This window comes from Plecotus auritus (genome assembly GCF_963455305.1).
Source record: "Plecotus auritus genome assembly, chromosome: 10".
Classification (NCBI taxonomy): domain Eukaryota; kingdom Metazoa; phylum Chordata; class Mammalia; order Chiroptera; family Vespertilionidae; genus Plecotus; species Plecotus auritus.
Genome location: NC_137785.1, coordinates 9,975,556 through 9,994,178, shown reverse-complemented (window position 1 = coordinate 9,994,178; position 18,623 = coordinate 9,975,556). Strand labels below are relative to the sequence as shown.

General features: G+C 55.0%; 2 protein-coding genes across 2 annotated transcripts; both read right to left on the bottom strand.

Annotated features, from left to right (window-relative positions):
* Window positions 1-1,673: 1,673 nt before the first annotated feature.
* On the bottom strand, window positions 1,674-7,433 carry LOC308236438 (kallikrein-9-like; the record flags this gene model as incomplete). Its single annotated transcript, XM_080646112.1, has 5 exons — window positions 1,674-1,826; window positions 2,162-2,298; window positions 4,675-4,940; window positions 6,975-7,143; window positions 7,322-7,433. 5 exons carry the CDS (start codon window positions 7,431-7,433, stop codon window positions 1,674-1,676), a joined length of 837 nt encoding a protein of 278 aa, XP_080502238.1.
* A 3,734-nt stretch (window positions 7,434-11,167) lies between these two features.
* On the bottom strand, window positions 11,168-17,344 carry KLK10 (kallikrein related peptidase 10). Its single transcript, XM_080643780.1, has 6 exons — window positions 17,197-17,344; window positions 16,716-16,820; window positions 15,816-15,996; window positions 14,813-15,087; window positions 14,253-14,386; window positions 11,168-12,560 (listed from the first exon to the last, which is right to left on the bottom strand). The coding sequence occupies exons 2-6, from the start codon at window positions 16,804-16,806 to the stop codon at window positions 12,408-12,410; spliced, it is 834 nt and encodes a 277-aa protein (XP_080499906.1). The 5' UTR covers window positions 16,807-16,820; window positions 17,197-17,344; the 3' UTR covers window positions 11,168-12,407.
* Window positions 17,345-18,623: the final 1,279 nt, after the last annotated feature.

The following is an 18,623-nucleotide window of genomic DNA, read 5'->3' as shown; positions in this document are numbered from 1 at the left end:
CAGAGGAAAAGGCCCCAGTAGCTCAGCTCTCTGCCTGGTTCAGGGATCTGGAGCCTTCTAACTGGGAATCCCCACCTCCTGCTCTACCTCCTCCAGCCCTGAGCTGGCAGAGCACCCCTGGGCTAGAGTGAGGAGGGGCTGAGGGGCTAAGGGGAAATTCTTGAAGGAGGAGGGGCTGGATTCTCGGGGTTCAGAGGCAAGGGAGAGGAGCTCAGTGCTGTGACTCCTGGGTCTGACATAGAAAGGACAGGGGCTCAGATGTCTAGGTCTGGAAGAGGCTGGGGCTGGGGGCCTAGACTCCTGGGTCTGAATGAGGAGGGAGAGGATGTCTGGACTCCTGCATACAAGGGATGAGAGGGCTTGTGGCCTGGACTTTGGGACTGAGGGAGGAGGGGGGCTGCTGCTGCTGCTGCTGCTGCTGCTGCTGAATACCAGCACACTTCCACATGCTCCCAGCACACTTCCACATGCCCCAGCACACTTCCACATGCCCCAGCACACTTCCACATGCTCCCACATGCACCCACATGCTCGAATAGAAGAAAAACAAATCTTCTTGGTCAGGAACCTGAGGGTGGATCAGCCCTGCCCGCTGTGCCCTGAGAAGTCTGGCCTGGGCAGGCAGGTTTGGGAGGCACCGTGACCTGGCTTCCCCTTCTCCTGGGGGTGACGGGACCAGCCTGACAGAACCCAGGAGGCTTGCTGCAATAGGGCTGATGGGGACAGACTTCAGACAGGACCGACTAAGGGCTCAGGGGAAATTAATTTATTACTAGAGGTCCGGTGCACAGTTGTGCACTAGTGGGGTCCCTCAGCCTGGCTTGCGGAAATCAGGCCAAAACAGCTCTCTGACACCCCCGGAGGGGTCCTGGATTGCGAGAGGAAGCAGGCCAGGCCAAGGGACCCCACCGGTGCATGATGGGGGCCGGGGAGGGACTGTGGGAGGGCTCCAGGGTGTGTCCAGGGTGTGTCTTGCCCATCCCCATCAGCTGGACCCCAGCAGCAAGCTAACCTACCGTTCTGAGCGTCTTCCCCCTGGTGGTCAGTGCATGTCATAGCAACCGGTCAAACGGTGGAATGGTCGGACACTTAGCATATTAGGCTTTTATTATATAGGATTCTTACTGACAGTAAGACAGATGTTCCCCATCTCCCCACCTCCCCCATTGGCCTCCTCTGGTGACAGTTCCCTATCGGCCCTCCAACACCCTCTCGTTGCCCTTCCTCCATCCCACAACCCAAGCAGAAAGCAGAAATGGCTCTATGCGTTTATTGCAAAACCATCCATTGGATCTGAAGACGTCCAGACCCTCCCCTCAACTTCTCCCAGATGGTCCAGGGCAGGATTCAAACTCGGGACATGCCTAAAGCAGGGCTGCGAGGGGCGGGGCCAGACCCTTCCTGCTCGCCAATGGGGCAGAGCTATTTGGTGGATGGCTGGCCTGGGGCGGAGCCACCAGGTGATGCTGTTCCACAGGATGGTGCCAGTTCTTGCTGAAGTCTTAGAGACTGCACCCAGGATAGAAGTGTCTTTCAGATCCATTCCCAAGGGGGCGGAGCCTAAGTAACCAGAAGGCTTCTCCAGGACAGCTGAGGGCACAGGTGGAGACCCCTGAGTCTGGACCCCCTTATCCTGCGGCCCCTCCTCCTCTGGTCATCCTAGTCACGAGGGCTCAGTATTCCTTCATCGTCTTTCTGATCCAGTTCACGTAGTGGCAAACGCTACTATAGACGGCGGGGTGCTGTGGTTGGGAGCAGGGCTCGGAGCCCCCAGACACCACACCAGCTAGAGTCCCATTGCAAACCAGCGGGCCCCCAGAGTCGCCCTGTGCGTGGGAGAAGAGCAGAGGAACAGTTAGGCCAGTCTCATTACTAGTATGCCATCACACAGACCCCGAGTTTCTACTCCCCTGACACCCGGACATCCAGCTCTCCAGGCCCTCCTCCCTCAGACCCAGGAGTAAAGGCTCACAGCCTTCACCCTCCCTTGGACCTAGCATTCTGGGCCCCTAGCACCCTCGTCCCCCAGGACTTGGAGCTCAGACCCCCAACTCTGCCCTTGTTTAGATCCAGAAATCCTGGTGCTGGCCCCATCCTCTCCCAGGACCCAGTGTCTTAGCAGGATCCCCATCCTCCACCTCCTCCCCAGAGTAGATCTCACCAGGCAGGAGCCGCGGCCTCCCTCCCACAGGCCGGCACAGAGAATGCGCTTGAAGATCTGGCCTGGATATGCCCAGCGGCAGAGTCTGGGCTCCAGGATGCTGATGTTGGCACACTGCAGCGTGACTGGGAAATGCACTGTTGGGGAAGGAGGTCACAGAGGATCAGCAGCTTTACTCATCTCACTCAGCACACACAACCCCTTTCTTTTATAAAGAAAACCTTTTTTTTTTTTATTGATTTCAGAAGGAAGGGAGAGGGAGAGAGAGAGAGAGAGAGAGACATCAATGAGGAGAGAGAATCACTGATCGGCTGCCTCCTGCATGCCTCCTACTAGGGATCGAGCTGCAACCCTAGGGCATGTGCCCTGGACCAGAATCGAACACGGGACCTTTCAGTCTGCAGGCAGAGGCTCTATCCCAGGGGTGGGCAAACTTTTTGACTCGAGGGCCACAATGGGTTCTTAAATTGGACCAGAGGGCCAGAACAAAAGCATGGATGGAGTGTTTGTGTGAACTAATATAAATTCAAAGTAAAGGAGCGGAGGGGAGAGCAAGAGAACCGGATAGAACAGCCGGATCCGGCCCGCGGGCCGTAGTTTGCCCACGGCTGCTTATCCACTGAGCCAAACCAGCTAGGGCAGCACACACAACCCCTTTCTTAAGGAGGATCCATGGAGCCACAGCATCTGCTTCTCCAAGAAACGAGAGACAGTGACAAAGAGACAGAATCATAGCCTGAAACAGAAACAGACATATATGAAGAGGGAAAGAGAAACACGCAGAGAGGCAAGAGACAAGAAGAGATGCGTATATATTTTACACAGAGAAAAACAGAGACTGTGGCAGGAGCTAGAGACCTTTTAAGGGGAAAAAAAAATTCTCAGCCCTAACTGGTTTGGCTCAGTGGATAGAGCGTCGGCCTGCAGACTCAAGGCTCCCAGGTTCGATTTGGGTCAAGGGCATGTACCTTGGTTGCGGACACATCCCCAGTGGGGGGTGTGCAGGAGGCAGCTGATGGATGTTTCCCTCTCATCGATGTTTCTAACTCTCTATCCCTCTCCCTTCCTCTCTGTAAAAATCAATAAAATAGATTTTTAAAAAATTCTCAGAGGAGGTCACTCAGAAATAGAAATGGGCCCACGGATATCCAGTGAGAAGGCCCCGAGTTAAAGGGGAGGAGGCATTTATAGGGAGAGGGTCATTGGTACAGAGAGAGAAAAAGATTTAGAGATACTAGGTAGCGGTAGAGGGAGTTACAGCACATAGAGATAGATATGAATATAAACACACATATATCGCCGAAACCGGTTTGGCTCGGTGGATAGAGCGTCGGCCTGCGGACTGAAGGGTCCCAGGTTCGATTCCGGTCAAGGGCATGTACCTTGGTTGCGGGCACATCCCCAGTGGGAGGTGTGCAGGAGGCAGCTGATCGATGTTTCTCTCTCATCGATGTTTCTAGCTCTCTATCCCTTTCCCTTCCTCTCTGTAAAAAATATCAATAAAATATAACAAAATAAAAATAAAAAAAATAAACACACATATATCATTATATATAATGCCTGGGTGCAAACTCAGATGCATCCAGGGTCTTGGTGGGTAAATAGAAGTGTGGTTCGGTCTGCAGGGGCCACCTCCACTCTCTCTATCCAACAATGGTCGACCTTTGGGAAATGCGGGTCCAGCATTGCCCGTTCTTTCCAAGTGAATCCAGAAACTCGGCTTTTCTGTAGAATCTCCCAGGTTTCAGATGTTGGCAGCAACAAATTCCGACATTATTTTTCAAGACACTTGGAAAACCAGCACTAATGTGGGAAGCCGAATTTGGCTAATAGGTCTTTGATTTCCTTTCCGACTCTGAGAATAGAAGGCCTTATTTGGATTCTAAGATACATGTATTTTTTCACATTTAAACACCCTGAAATCAGGAGGTGTCTTCCAGTAAGTGTGGTCTCGCAAGGGTCAGTGGGACCCTCCTACCCCATTCTCAGTGAAGTAATGATGCACCTTATAATTTACTAGAGGCCCGTTGCACAGAGATTCGTGCAATAGGCCTTCCTTCCCCTGGCTGCCAGCACTGGTTTTCCTCCGGCACCTGGGACCCAGGCCTTCGCTCCAGCTGCAGCAGAGAAGCCAAGCCTCTTCAGTCTTCAGTCTTCAGTCATCTTCAGTCTTCAGTCATCTTCAGTCTTCAGTCGTCTTCAGTCTTCAGTCTTCGCTCAGACCAGAGCCGTCAGGCTTCGCTCTGCACCTGCGTATGCAAATTAACGTTCCATCTTTGTTGGATTAATCTGCATACTCACTCCTGATTGGCTGGTGGGCGTCACAGAGGTATGGTCAATTTGCATCTTTCTCTTTTATTAGTGTGGATAGCATCTTAGATTTGATGGAATATATGGGTGGAGAGATAGATCAATAGATAGAGGGTAGACATGAAAAGGCAGAGACAGAGAAGGAAGAGGGATTTAGACCTCAGTGTGAGACGTAAGGGAGTGTGTCATGGTTAAGGCTGTACCTATGGGGCTGGACACGGCCCCCCAGCCTGAGATGAGGCACTGGGTGCCTGTGGAGACGCAGGTCTGGCTGATGTTGAGGGGCTGCACGGCAGGTCCCAGGTGTGCCTTCCTGGGCAGACGGATCAGCATGACGTCATCCTTGTAGTCTTGGGTGATACGGTTCTTCTCTAACCCAGGGTAGGGGAAGAATTCCGTGACCCGGAACAGCTGCTCTGGGCCCTCCCTTTTTTGGAGGTGGTGCTCCCCGAGGCGAACCCACAGATACCTGCTGGGACAGACCTCAGGTGTTGTGTGACTCTCCACAAGCTATATATCCTCTCTGGGTTCCCATCATACGTGTGACCCAAGAGTGCTGTGTGATTTTAGGCAAGGCACACACCCTCTTTGGGCTCCTGATCCCCACTCCATTCCTTTGTCTGCCTCTGCTTTTATAGTTCTCCCTCAACAGCTCACACCATTTCCTAGGTCCATGCCAACTGAGGCACCTTCTTCATTGCCCCACCTGCAGCCTTGCTGGTGATCTGGGTTCCCTGGCACCGTGTAGGCATGTAGGGATTCCACCTACAACACAAAAACAGCCCCACCCCTGGTGGTTCTGTGGGGAGTGGCCGGTTGATGGGGTATGGAAAATCCCCAACTTTGGGGTCATATGTGGCCTCAGGCTTTTCCTGACTGCCATATCGCTAACCCCTCAATGCATTTCCTTCTGAGGTTTGATCCCATGTCTTCTTACTGCAGTTTTAGTTTACATCTTCTACTCTGGGTTCGTGTCCTGGACAGCTGGAGACTTTCTGGTAGTCTACATGTCCAACCTCCAACCTCTGACCTCTCGCGTGAGGGACCAGGCTAATGTCCGAGAACTCCGAGTTTGAGGTGGGTGAAGTTATTGCTATCTCTGTGCCGGGGCTCTGTGTCTGGGAAATTAGCCTTTCCCCTCACCCAAATTCATCCTTGCCTCTCATTTCCTTCTACCTCCATATCTCTTTTCTTCTCCTTCTTCATCTTTGGGGCTGAAATCTCAACTTTGCTCTCCTAACCTGGTGTACAGACCTTGAGCTGAAAGAGGCCCCATCGTGGAGCAATGCATGATGGGAAATTCCCACATAGCATCCTGTAGCAACACCTGCTCTTCATTCCTAGAGGGAAGAACAGGGTAGACAGCCCCTTTCCAGAGATATGCAGACAGGATTTCTGCCTCAGGTAAATTCTAGGATTCTGTTAGAATGCCCAGGACTCTAGGTTTCTAACCCCTTAGGAATCTACAAATTCTAGAATTCTATGAGGCTCAAGTTCTAGAATGTCATGAATCTAAGATTGTACTGTTCTAGATTTCTCTAGAACAAAATTCTAGGATTTTAAAATTATCTGAATTAAACCTAGGACTTAATGAGCCTAGAATTTTAACATTTTGGGACAGTCGATGAGAATATCATCATTCTAGAATTCTATGAATCTACTGATTTTGGAAATTAAAAAATATAGGATTCAAATAGTTGGAGACTCTAGAATTCCCTGAATTAAAAGTGTGGAGATTTTAAGAATCTGGGATAATAGCATTCTGGGATATTAAATGTGACAAATTCTAGACATTTATTAATATAACCTTCTAGAATTTTCTTCTTTCAAGATTCCGGAATGTTACAAATCACAGTATTCTAGGGCTATGAGCATCTGTAGTCGATGAACCTAGCCTGAATACTCTAAAATGTTAGTATTGCTCTATCCAGTACAACTAGTTCAAATTGAGATGTGTCATACGTGTGAAATACACGTCCACTTTCAAAGGCTTACCCCATAAAGAGTAAACAATGACATTTGTAGATATTTGATACTGATTACATGTTAAAATAATATTTTGAGTATATAGGTAAATCTATTATTAAAATGAAATGTTGTTTTTTCTTTACTTTTGCAACGTGTCTACTAGAAATGTTAAACTTAAATGGCTAGCATTGTATTTCCTTGGCAGCACTGCTCTGAACTTCTAAGATTCTAGAATTCTCTGAGGCTCCCGTAGAACCCCAGGGATCCAAGATTTTAGGAGTCTACGGTTCTGGATTACCCTGGGTCAGAGTCGAGGATTCAAAGAGTGTAAATTTCCAATCTTAGACTCTTAGAACCAGATTATGTAAAACTAGAGTTAGGAAACTTTGACAACTTTGTAATTTTGAGTTGAACTTCGGAGAACAGAAATAGAGGCTCCGCCCTTCTTGCCCACCGCTCCCGCCCTCCTCTACCAGAGGCCCTTGCCCCCCTCACTGCTCTTATCCCCGGCGCCCTCCCCAGAGCGGTCACTCACGGCCTTCGGCAGTGGGCAGCTGTGAGCAGCCAGCGGTCACTGATGAGGGTCGCCCCACACAATAAGCGGTAGGGGTTGCTGGTGACATAGAAGAGGCCTGCCTGCCAGGGCTGCGAGTTGGGGTGGCATTCCTGAGCCCCAATGGCTCTGGTGTCTGCCCAGCTGTTCCCTGCGGGCAGGTGGGAGGCAGAGGGGTCAGTGAAGAGCAAGATGGAAGGGCTGGGGAGAGATGCAGAGACGCCTAGAGGGCAGGAACGGAAGGCTGGGGGTGTGCAGGGCAACGTGGAGAGGCTGCTGGGGCCCTAGAGGGTCCGCGGGAGAGACAGGGTGGATGGCAGGAGCCTCACCTGCCAGGAGAGAAAGCAGAGCACAGACAAATCCCAGCTTCATGACCTCTGGGTGCCTGGGTCCTGGCGTCTGGCTCTGGTGTCCCTGCTTCTTTATGGTAAGCCATGCCATCGCCTTCCTCCTCCCTGGGGCCACCCTGTGATTAATTGGGGTTGGGAAATGTCACTGGGGGAGGAGGAAGCCCTGGGGCCTGGACTGGATGCCTTGAGAAGGAGGCTGGGCAGGGGGATCCCCTGTTAGAAAGAGCTGACTGCTTGCTGGGTCGGGGCTTGACTACATGGGGAAGGGGGCCTAGGACACAGAATCCTCCTGGGCGTCTCCAGAGAGGGAGAGCCCCCGTTCCCCATGACCTCCAGGTACGGGATCTGCATGCAGGATAGTCAGTGGCCTGAAGGAGGAAGAGGGTGAGGAGGAAGATCCCTAAGGCGGGCTCTGGAGTCTTGAACGACCAATGAGCAGGAGCACTGCCTAGAAATCAGGCTGCAGGTGGGAGAAGAACCAGGACTCAGAGGCAAGAAGCCACACAGGAGACGGGACGTGGCTGAAGTGGGGACAGAGAAGGAAATCATAGGGGAGGGAGACAGAGACACAGAAAGATCCAGAGAGACAGAGAGACTCTGACTGAGACTGAAAGAAGCAGAGACCACAAAGCTGTTTGAGAAATACGGTCCCAACTGGATTGACACACACTTGCCATAACCTACTCCCTTCCTCACATCCTCACCCCACAAGGCCCCCGGTGGCCCCCCTGCCTGGAACTAACACTTTCCCTTTCTCTTATTATCCCCAGATCCTGGCTAAGTGCAGAGGACATTCTCTTGTTGTTGTTTTTCTCACCCATATCCTCCCCTCTGTTGTCCTTCCCATCACCCCATTCTTGCTGCGTCTCCTCCATACCTTCGCATCTTATGGGCAGCCCTGGAAGGGCCAAGCCCAGGTCTGACTCATCCCTGTTTCCCCAGAATCACCCAGTTCAGGCTCGGCTCCTGGGAGGTTTCAGGATATGTTCATTGAATGAGTGAATGCTTTTCTTATTTTATTTTACTTTTATTTTATTTTGTTTTATTTTATTTTATTTTATTTTATTTTATTTTATTTTATTTTATTTTATTCTTTAAGGTATTGCAATTAATAGTACATATGTCTCCTTTTCTTTTTCCCCATTGACTGCCTCCCAGCCTCCCCTAACCGCCCCCCCACCCACACTTGGCCTCACCAACTGCCCCCCAGTGTCTTGTGTCTATTGGTTGTGCTTATATGCATGCATACAAGTCCTTCGGTTGATCTCTTACCCCTCCCTGCCGACCCTCCCCTGCCTTCCCGCTGTAGTTTGACAGTCTGTTCAATGCTTCTTTGCCTCTGCTATAAATATTTTTGCTCAACAGGTTATAATGTCCTTTATATTCCACAAATGAGTGAGATCATGTGGTATTTATCTTTCACTGCCTGGCTTATTTCACTTAGCGTAATGCTCTCCAGTTCCATTGGCTGCTGCCAATGGTAAGAATTCCTTCTTTTTTACAGCCGCGTTTCTTAAGATCCTTCTTTTCCTGGGGAAACTTGAACTCATCCTTCAAGACCCAACCTAAATACCACCTCCTACAAAGATGGACTCTGTGATTTCTCCGGGCAGAGTCCATCTTTTCCTCCCCTGAGCACTCACCACCTCTTCCCCTTGCCACAAGTCTGATTGACAAGCGGGGTCTGGGCTCCCTTTGAATGCATCCTCACAAGGACGTAGCAGTCTGGAGCATGAATCCTGGACCTGGACCACCTGGATCCGAATCTCAGTGCTGGCCGTCATTAGGTGTGTGAACTTGAGCAGGTCCCTGGACCTCTCTCCGCCGAGGTCGTAGGGGGATTGATTCACACGTGTGAGGACAGTGTCTGGCACATTGTGAGTATCACACACCTATGTCTGTCCATCTCCTACAGAGCCCTGCCCTGCTCCCAGGACTGCAGTTGTCTTAACTCCCTCTCCAGACCAGCAGGTTTTGAGACCAAGGACTGAATACCCACTACGTGCCTGAATACCCACTATGTGCTAAGAGTCATACTAACTGCTTTAAGAACATCTTGACAGCTGCCTTTATGGACTGTTTACTCTGTTCCTGGCAGTTAGGTAAGCGTTGCCTCTCAATTTCACAGGAAGCGGGTGGAAACTGAGGTGGAGAGTTCAAGTAACTTGCTCAACGTAGTGAGTGATAGACATGCACGTCCCCTGTGGCAGGTGAACGCCTCCTTATTCCTTAAAACACCGTGCAATGCCTCCTCCTCTGAGAAGACTTCCCTGACTCCCTCAAGAAGAGACCTAGGCCCCTCCTTGGGGCCCACTGTCCCTCTTTCTGTTACAGCATTGATCGATTGGTGTTATTATTTTTTTAATTCAACAGTGTACTGAGTGGCTTCTGTGTGCCAGGCACTGTACCAGGGGCTTAGGAAAACCACAGTGAAGCCCCAGCCGGGTTGGCTCAGTGGATAGAGCGTCGGCCTGCGGACTGAAGGGTCCCAGGTTTGATTCTGGTCAAGGGCATATGCCTGGGTTGCAGGCTCAATCCCCAATGGGGGGCGTGCAAGAGGCAGCCGATCGATGATTCTCTCTCATCATTGATGTTTCTATCTCTCTCTCCCTCTTCCTTCCTCTCTGAAATCAATAAAAAATATTCAAAAACAAACCAACAGAAAAACAAATCACAGTAAATATATCAGATTCCTGCCCTCGTGGACTGGGGTATGAGGAGGGAGGGGACACGTCATAGGAAGGAAACAAATAAATGAGATGTTTCTGCTATAATGAGGGCTGTGAGAGAAACGAAACAATGGATTGGTGACTTGGGGGTGGGGGGAAGCACCTCAGCCAAGGCCATCCTGAAAGGCCGCCTTGAGGTACCATTTGAGAGGAGACTTGAATAATGCCAAGAACGTAAGGCTTGCCTGTCTCCCCGACCTGACAGAGCAGCTCCTTGAGACTAGGGCCCCGTCTGATTCACCTCTAGGACCTGACACAGAACAGGATTCAGCAAATACTTGTGGTGTGACTCAAAAGACTGGTGAGTTGCCTTTAAAAACGAATCAAGCCCTGGCTGGTTGTGCACTGTCCGTGTACTGAAAGGTTGCCGGTTCAATTCCCCGCTCAGGGTACATACCCGGGTTTCAGGCTCGATCCCCGGGAGGGAGGGGGCGTGCAGGAGGCTGCCGATCAATGCTTCTCTCTCACATAGATGTTCCTCTCTCCCTCCCTCTCCCTTCCACTCTTTCTAATCATCAATAAAAATTATTTTCTGAAAAATGATTCAAGCCCTAGCAGGTTTGGCTCAGTGGATAGAGCCTTGACCTGCGGACTGAAGGGTCCCAGGTTCGATTCCAGTCAAGGGCACATACCTGGGTTGCAGGCTCGATCCCCAGTAGGAGGCGTGCAGGAGGCAGCCAATCAATGATTTTCTCCCATCATTGCTGTTTCTATCTCTCTCTCCCTCTCCCTTGCGCTCTGACATCAATAAAAATATATTTTTTAAAAAAAGAAAAATGATTCAAGTTTTTGAGTCCCCACCCACTTTGCTTCTGACCCTCCCATAACAAACTCAGCTGATGCTTCATTATTGTTTCCTGGGTGTGCTCATGGGGGCAGGGGAGGAGTCCGTGCAAGGGGCTGTGCACCCGTTGTCTGTGGGGGCAGAGACCGTGTGGTCACCGCCATGTTCCCAGCCCAGCCCCTGGCCTGCCATCCAATAAATGCTCAACAAATTGGAGTTTGGATGGAGACACAAGGACCGCCTGTGCTGGATGGAAAAGTCCTGTTGCTCATAGGGTCAGCTGATGTTTCCGCTCCAAACACCAGACTAAGTGGAGATGCAAGATCATATATTAGCTTTGCCCACATTCTGTGTATTATCTCCCCCCCTCCTACCCCTCCTCTCCCAGGTATAGGAATATTTACACAGACACAGTTTCAGAGCGAGGAAAAGAACCCTTCTGCACACACTTTCAGAGCAAAAATCTCAAAGGCATTTTGGGATGGGGCTGTGAAGGATGGCCTTGGACTTGGGTTATGGGCATTGGATGGGGGGGCGGGGTGGGGGGTGAGCTGGGATTGCAGCTCTTGGCTGGTGAAGGGGTGCAATTGGATGGAACAAACAGAAAAACATTTCCCCTAGGGGGGTGGGGGGCAATGGGGGGAGAAGGACACATATGTAATACCTTCATCAATAAAGAATTTAAAAAAATGTTCTCCTACATTTCAGAGGGAGGGAGGGCTCTTTTCGGGAACTTAGCAGTTAAGGTGAGAGGTGCTCCGCCGGCCCCAGAGGCTGGGGTGGAGACAGGGTGAGGTCTCTTGTGTTCCAGACGCCCCAGGAAGACAAAGAAGGTTCCAAATGGCTAAAAGCCGGGCCAGCTCCTGCTGCCCAGGACCAACTGGTGTTGGGTGGACCCAGACGTGGGACACAATGGGAGGGAGGAAGGAAATGGTTCGGGGGTGCTTCACGGAACTTCCGAGGGGGTGGGCCGTGTGATGTTCCCATCAGCCCTGAGGAACAGAGACCCCTGGTGGGGGGTGGGGGGTGGGGGGGTAGGATTGGGGACTACCCCTGTGCTTTTCTCTCCAGGACCCAGAGTCACACATGCTGTCACCAGGACCTGTTCACGGATCATACCACCACATGCCATGTCATGCTTTACTGAGAATGACCATCATGATCTACACACATACACACGCTTTATCATGGTTTCCTCACAACACATCTACGAGGTAGGCACTTCTTTGTCTTCATTTTCCAGGTGGACACGGAAGCCTAGAGAGGTCTCTGGCTTGCCCAAGGTCACACAGCAGAGAAGGGTCGAGGAAGCCAGGCGGGGTGACTGACAACTTCTCTCAGAGGCTGGTTTCCTGGCCTCTCTGGTGCTCCCACTTCCTGCACGCCAGTGGGGAGGAGGATGAGGGAAGAGGAGAGGTGCTGGCTGGTAAGGATGGGTGGCAGAGCTTTGGATGGGGCGAGGGGGGAAAGTCCAGCGACTGTACAGGAAGGATGTGAGATCGGAAGGAGTCGCGGGTCAGGAAGGATGTGAGATGGGGAAGGAGTCGCGGGGTCAGTTGGAGCGAATGGTTTTCTCGATCCAGGAGGTGTATCTGCAGATCTGCGTGTAGACGGCCGGATGCTGAGCAGAGCCGCAGGGGTAAACGCCCCAGGACAGGACGCCCTGCAGGGTCTCATCGCAGACCAGGGGGCCACCGGAGTCACTCTGCGGGGAGGAGGGAGGAGAGGTCGGGTACATACACCAATGTGAGGGCTGCCGCTTGGGGGACTGAGGTCGTGGTGGGGGAGAAAGAGACTGGGATAGAGAAGAGGTTGGGGTGGGGCTGGAATTAGGTATAAAGTGGGGTGGGGCCCTAGCTGGTTTGGCTCCGTGGATAGAGCATGGGCATGCGGACTGAAAGGTCCTGGGTTCAATTCCAGTCAAGGGCACAGGCTTGGGTTGCTAGCTTGATCCCCAATAGGGGGCGTGCAGGAGGCAGCCAATCAATGATTCTCTCTCATCATTGATGTTTCTAGCTCTCTCTCCCTCTCCCTTCCTCTCTGAAATCAATAAAAATATATTAAAAAATAAATAAAGTGGGGTGGGATGGTGTGGCCTTTGACCGTGGGTTATGGATGTTGGATCCGGAAATGAGAATGGAGATGTGATGGAGCTGAGATTCTAGCTCCTGACAGGGAAAGGGATGGAGATGGATCTATAGAGAGAGGCGGGGTCGGGGGTTAGGAATGGCTTGAGGATGGGAATGAAGTTCAGGATGGCCAGAAGCGGGTAGGGCTGGGGTCAGCGTTGGACGTAAGATGGATCCAGCCCTAGCTGGTTTGTCTCAGTGGCTAGAGCGTCGGCCTGTGGACTGAAGGGTCCCGGGTTCGATTCCGGTCAAGGGCACATGCCTGGGTTGCGGGCTCGATCCCCAGTAGGGGGCATGCAAGAGGCAGCCAGTCAGTGATTCTCTCTCACCATTGATATTTCCATCTCTCTCTCCCTCTCCCTCCCTGAAATCAATAAAAATGTATTTTTTAAAAAAATTAAAAAAGGAAGATGGGCTCAAGGAGGCAGGGTGGGGCGTGGGGACGTGAATGCAAGAGGGGCTGTGGCATAAACCTGACCAGCTCACTGGGGCTACAGGGCAGGCCGACCGACACGGAGACTGCAAGAAACCTCCCAGGACGGTCGGATCGCCAATTCCTAACTGAGCAGGTCCTCGCGGGTGGTCATGTCCCAGGCCTACAGCTTCCTTAGCAAAGGCATCGATCTTCGCCTTCATCGAGGCCTGCCCATCCTTCTCTTCATCTACAATAACGTGCTGAAAGGCCGGGGTGATCTTCTTTTCCAACCTCTGGGCGGTACAAGGGCTGGCACCAGACCGACCGGACCACAGAGCCCCTCGTGATCGGGGGGCCCCCGTGCCATCTCCATACCATCTACTGTGAGTGTGAGAGGTGAGCTATCCTGCACCCACGGATGGAGAGGTCTGGATCTCCCATGTTGCTTTGCACCCATGTCTGGAAGATTTCCCTACTGTGGTTTCTCCCGCCTCCTTCATCCACCACCCGTGGATGCCAGGCAATGCTGCTCACTCCTCTCCTTCCATTCTGAACGTATGGAATCAACTACAAAGCTGCGTTTCTCCGGAGCATTTTCTCAATCCGTGGAGGTCTCGCTTCCTGGCATGTCCTCAAAATTTTACCAAAATAAACTCATAAAATTTGCATATAGGTTTGGACCAAGTTTTTTGACAGGGATGAAGCTGAGGTGGGGGTGGGAGCGTGTTGGGCGTGGGGATGATGTGTGGCTGGGGTGGCTGGGGGGTTGGGGACGAGGGTGGACCCTCTGCTCCCCCATCACCTCCCTCTGCTCATTCCCCCCAGTCAGAGGCCCTCCCCAGGCAGGCCCTACCTGGCAGGGGTCCTGGCCCTGGTCCAGTCCCGCACACATCATGTTGTTGGTGACGACGCCCGGGTAGAAGACCTCACACTCCCTGGGGCTCAGGATGGTGACGCTGGAGCAGCTCAGGCCCTTGTTGTACTTCACTGATGTGAGAAAACACCAGGTTCTCCCGGGGTCCAGCCCCAGTGCTCCAGGACCCAGGAGTCCAGACACCCAGACTGTTCCCATCCCAGGCCCCAGCCCTCCTCCCTCAGACCCAGGAGTCCAGCCCCCAGTCCCTCCTCCCTCAGACCCAGGAGCCCCGTCCCCAGGCCTTCCTCCCTCAGACCCAGGGGTCCAGGCCCCCAGCCCCCAACCCCTCCTTCCTCAGACTAACCAAGGAGCCCCGCCCCCAGACCTTCCTCCCTCAGACCCAGGAGCCCCTCCCCCAGACCTTCCTCCCTCAGACCCAGGAGTCCAGCCCCCCTCCCTCAGACCCAGGAGTCCAGGCTCCCAGCCCCTCCTCCCTCAGACCCAGGGGCCAGGCCCCCAGCCCCTCTTGCCCAAGATACAGGGCTCCCAGCTCTTGCCTCTTCGGTGGGCCGTGGTGCCCCAGCCAGCCACCTGGCACTGGTCTCCAGCCTGGGCGCAGCGGTAGGGCAGGCGCAGGGTCTGGATTCGTGACCCGAGCACGGCGGGCCTGGCCAGCTTCAGCAGCATGAGGTCGTGCTCATCGGTGCGTCTGGGCAGGATGGGGCCTGAGCCTTGGTGGTATTTGGGGTGCACGATAGAGCGCGTGGTTCTGCGGAGCTGCTCACCCTGCAGAAGCAGCAGGTGGTCATCCCCAACGCGAGCCCACAGCTGCCTGGGGAGGGAAGAGCCATATGGAGGCAAAGCCTTTGTAGAGACGGAAACAGGACTCTGAGTCCCTGGGAAGGAGGGTACAGGCAGTGGGTTGGGGTAGACTCCTGGATCCTAGAAGGGGGCCTGGACTCCTGGGTCTGAGGGAGGAGGGGCTGGGGGCTTGGACTCCTGGGTCTGAGGGAGGAGGGGCTGGGGGCCTGGACTCCTGGGTCTGAGGGAGGAGGAGGTTGGGACTCCTGGGTCTGAGGGAGGAGGGGCTGGGGGCTGGGACTCCTGGGTCTGCGGGAGGAGGGGATTGGGGTCGAACTCCTGGGTCTGCGGGAGGCGGGGCTGGGGCCTGGATTCCTGGGTCCCAGGGAGGAGGAGTGAGTGGAAGAGAAGAGAACTGGGGACATGGGAGGGTCCCTGACTTCTGCTGGGGGCCCACCTTTCTGCCTCCCTCAATAGGGACTCATGAAATGACAATTTCTTTTAGTGCGAAATTCCTTGACCGCTGTCTGTCTCTACACCTAAATGGCACCCAGGGGGAATCTGGTGGACGGAGGTGATGGATGGGCCCAGAAATGCTGAGGACCACACTGCCCCCTGGCGGCCACTGCGCAGCCCATCTCGGACTGACCCCACACGGAGCCGGGAGAGCGCCAGACCCTCCAATACCCCAGGCCTCCCGCCCCCTCCCTCTGGCCTGCCTCCACCGCGACCCCCGCGCCGTCCCGAGGAGCTCCCTACTTGTTGTTCCCGCAGTGCGCGGCCGTGAGCACCCAGCTCTTGTCCACCAGGACCCCCGCGCAGTGGAACGAGAGGCCGTTGAAGAGGGAGACCTGCCAGGGCTGCGAACCGCGCGCGCACGGGGCGCCAGAGGCATCGAGGTCCAAAGCCGTGGCATTTTGGGGGAACACCGCCTCTGCAGCTGGGGAAAGGAGGGGGAGATCAGAGCAGGCAGCGCAGGGCAAGGGCTGGGTTTGGGGTCCGAGCGCGGCCACGGGACGGAGCAGGGGGTGGGGCTGAGGGGCGCAGCCAGAACCCGGGAGAAAGTGGAAAGTGGGGGCGGGGGTCATGCGGGAACCTAATGGAAGTGGGCGAAGGAAAGGGGCGTGAAAGGGGCAGAAGGCGGGGAGCGGGCGGAGTGGAGAAAGGGGACCCAGCAGGATGGGTCTGCAGGGGCAGGGACGGAGGGGGCGGGGCTCGGACGCGGGGCGCGGTGGGTGAGGGATAGGCGTGGGAATATCGCAACGGGCAGGAGAAGGGGGCTAAGGCCAGACTTGGGATCAAACAGGGCGGAGTGAGGAGGGACCGGGACCGAACAGTGAGCGGACAGGATTAGCACCCGGCGGAGTTAGGGGCGAGGAGAGGAAAGAGGGGGCGGTGGATGCTGGCGGCCTGCAGGGTGGGGCCAGGGCGGGGCGCGGCATGCCTGACAGAGCTAGACGAGGGGGCGCGGCTGGGGGTGGGACCTGCTCGGGACTGCAGGCTGCGCGCGGGGTCCCCGGCCCCGGGCTGGAGAGGATGCGGGGGTGGGCGGGAGTGGATGCGGGGGTGGGCGGGAGTGGATGCGGGGTTGGGTGCTGAGAGCTCACTCTCCCGTCGCCCCGTCTCGGCTCCTCCCGCGAGCCCTGACCCCCGCCTCACCCCAGAGTTGCGCCATCAGCAGCGGCAGCAGCAGCTTGGCCGGGGCCCGGGCGCCCGAGGCAGCGGGGAGGTGGAGGTACTGGGGTCTCATGGCCAGGACCTGGGCTGCGGGGGGAGGGGGGGGACAGGTTAAAACAGGTGCCCTAACAAAGACCCTCATCCCGCAGCACCCGTCCGCCAGCCTGCCCCCCACCCTCCAGCCCGCGGGACCCGTGTAACCTGAGGCCACAACCCCAGGGGCAGGCGGAGGGGCCATTCCGCCCGGGACAGCGGTCATGGGCGCAATTATCTTAATGATGCTCCGGCTGCGCCCTCCTGCGCCCGCGGGGAGTGCCCTCCTGGAGGGGCTGCCCGCCTCTCGGCGCGTGGGGCTGCGCCTCCTTCCCAGCGAGGCTGGGGGTCTGGAGGGGTCCCAGGCTCCAGCAGGGCTCCGGCCCGGGATTCGGGGTCCAGAACCAGAGTGAGGTGCATCTGATCTCACCTGGTTGTGGTGGAGGAGGAGAAGGAGGAGGTGACCCAGAAGTGTTTCTGCTGGTCGTGCGGGCCGCCGGATCCTCTGCCCAGGGACCCCTGGCCGGGCCTTCCCTTTTAACCTCCGAGAGCCCGGAAACTTCCCCACCCTGCCCCCGGGCCTCGCCCCCTCCCTTTCCCTCTCCCTAATTATTCCGTGGGTGCGGCTGGCATCCAACCTGGGCCTCAGATTCCTGCTCTGGGAGGGGCCGGGAACACAGGCTTCTCTCATTGCCCAAAACACCCTTTTTGGGACCTGGCTTCCTTAGGGATGTTCCTCAGTCTCCTTGTTCCAAGGAGTCTTCCCAGATGGGGAGAGAGGGTGCCCGGGGAGCTGGAGGGTGGCGGGGAGCAGGTTCGAGATGAGCGACAGAGAGCAGGAGAGAAGAAATGAACAGGGAGATGCAGACCTGGGAAAATAAATAAACAGGGAGATGCAGACCTGGGAAAATAAATAAACAGGGAAACGCATACCTGGTGACCACGTAAGAAAAGCCAGCAGGCTGCCAGGGACAGAGGGAGGCAGAGAGATAAGAGAGGTGGAAGGACAGAGTCGGAGCCACAGAGACACTCACAGAAACAAAACAGGAAAAGGAAAATGGGGAGACGGAGGGCGAGGAGGTGGAGACAAGGCCCAGAGGGATGCTCTGTGCTGGAGTCCACCCCCCCCCCCCCCGCAGCCAGAGCGGGGGGACTTGGTGTGTGCTGCAGGAGGGAGGCAGGCGGGCACTCCCTGTCATCCCCATGTGTGGTCCCTTCACACCCTCCCTGCCGTCCGTGAGTCTGCAGGTGACGTGAGTCTGCAGGTGACGGGCAGGCCCATGAATCACCGGAGGCTGCAAGGGGTGTCCACAGGCCCGCAGCCAGCTTCCTCATTTCGGGTGAGGGATGGGAGGCTCAGAGAGGGCCGTGACTCAGGGGAGGTCACGCAGCAAGCCTGCCTAACAACCAGGAGGCTCCAGTCCCAGCTCCCGGCTGGTCCTCCTCCTGCCGGCTACCTCCCCTGCCAGGAGAGCAGAACCCTGGGAAAGAGCCCAGTGCTGGGCTGTTGACCCAGCAACTTCTCCAGTGAGGAGTGAGTTACTTCCTGAGGCGGCATGGCTCAGCGGTGGTCCACGCGAACTTCCTGCAGTCACGCCGTGCTCCATGGGTGCTGCCCAACCGGGCGGCCACCGGCCACACGTGTGATGTGTCACATGGGACGGAAGAATGGCATTTCTGATTTCATGTAGTTTTCATTTAGAGTCACACCCGGCCGGTGTGGCTCAGTGGTCGGGCAGCGTCGACCCATTCACCAAGAGGTTGCTGGTTTGATTCCTGGTCAGGACACATGCCCAGGTTGCAGGCTCCATCCCCAGTGGGGGCTGTGCAGGGGGCAGCCGACCAATATCTCTCTCT

Coding starts and splice junctions, on each gene's coding strand:
- KLK10 (XM_080643780.1), bottom strand. CDS start 16,806: ATGAGACCCCAGTACCTCCACCTCCCCGCTGCCTCGGGCGCCCGGGCC. Junction 15,997..16,715: donor GCTGATGGCGCAACTCTGGG/GTGAGGCGGGGG, acceptor TCCTTTCCCCAG/CTGCAGAGGCGGTGTTCCCC. Junction 12,561..14,252: donor AGGGCCAGGACCCCTGCCAG/GTAGGGCCTGCC, acceptor TCCTCCCCGCAG/AGTGACTCCGGTGGCCCCCT.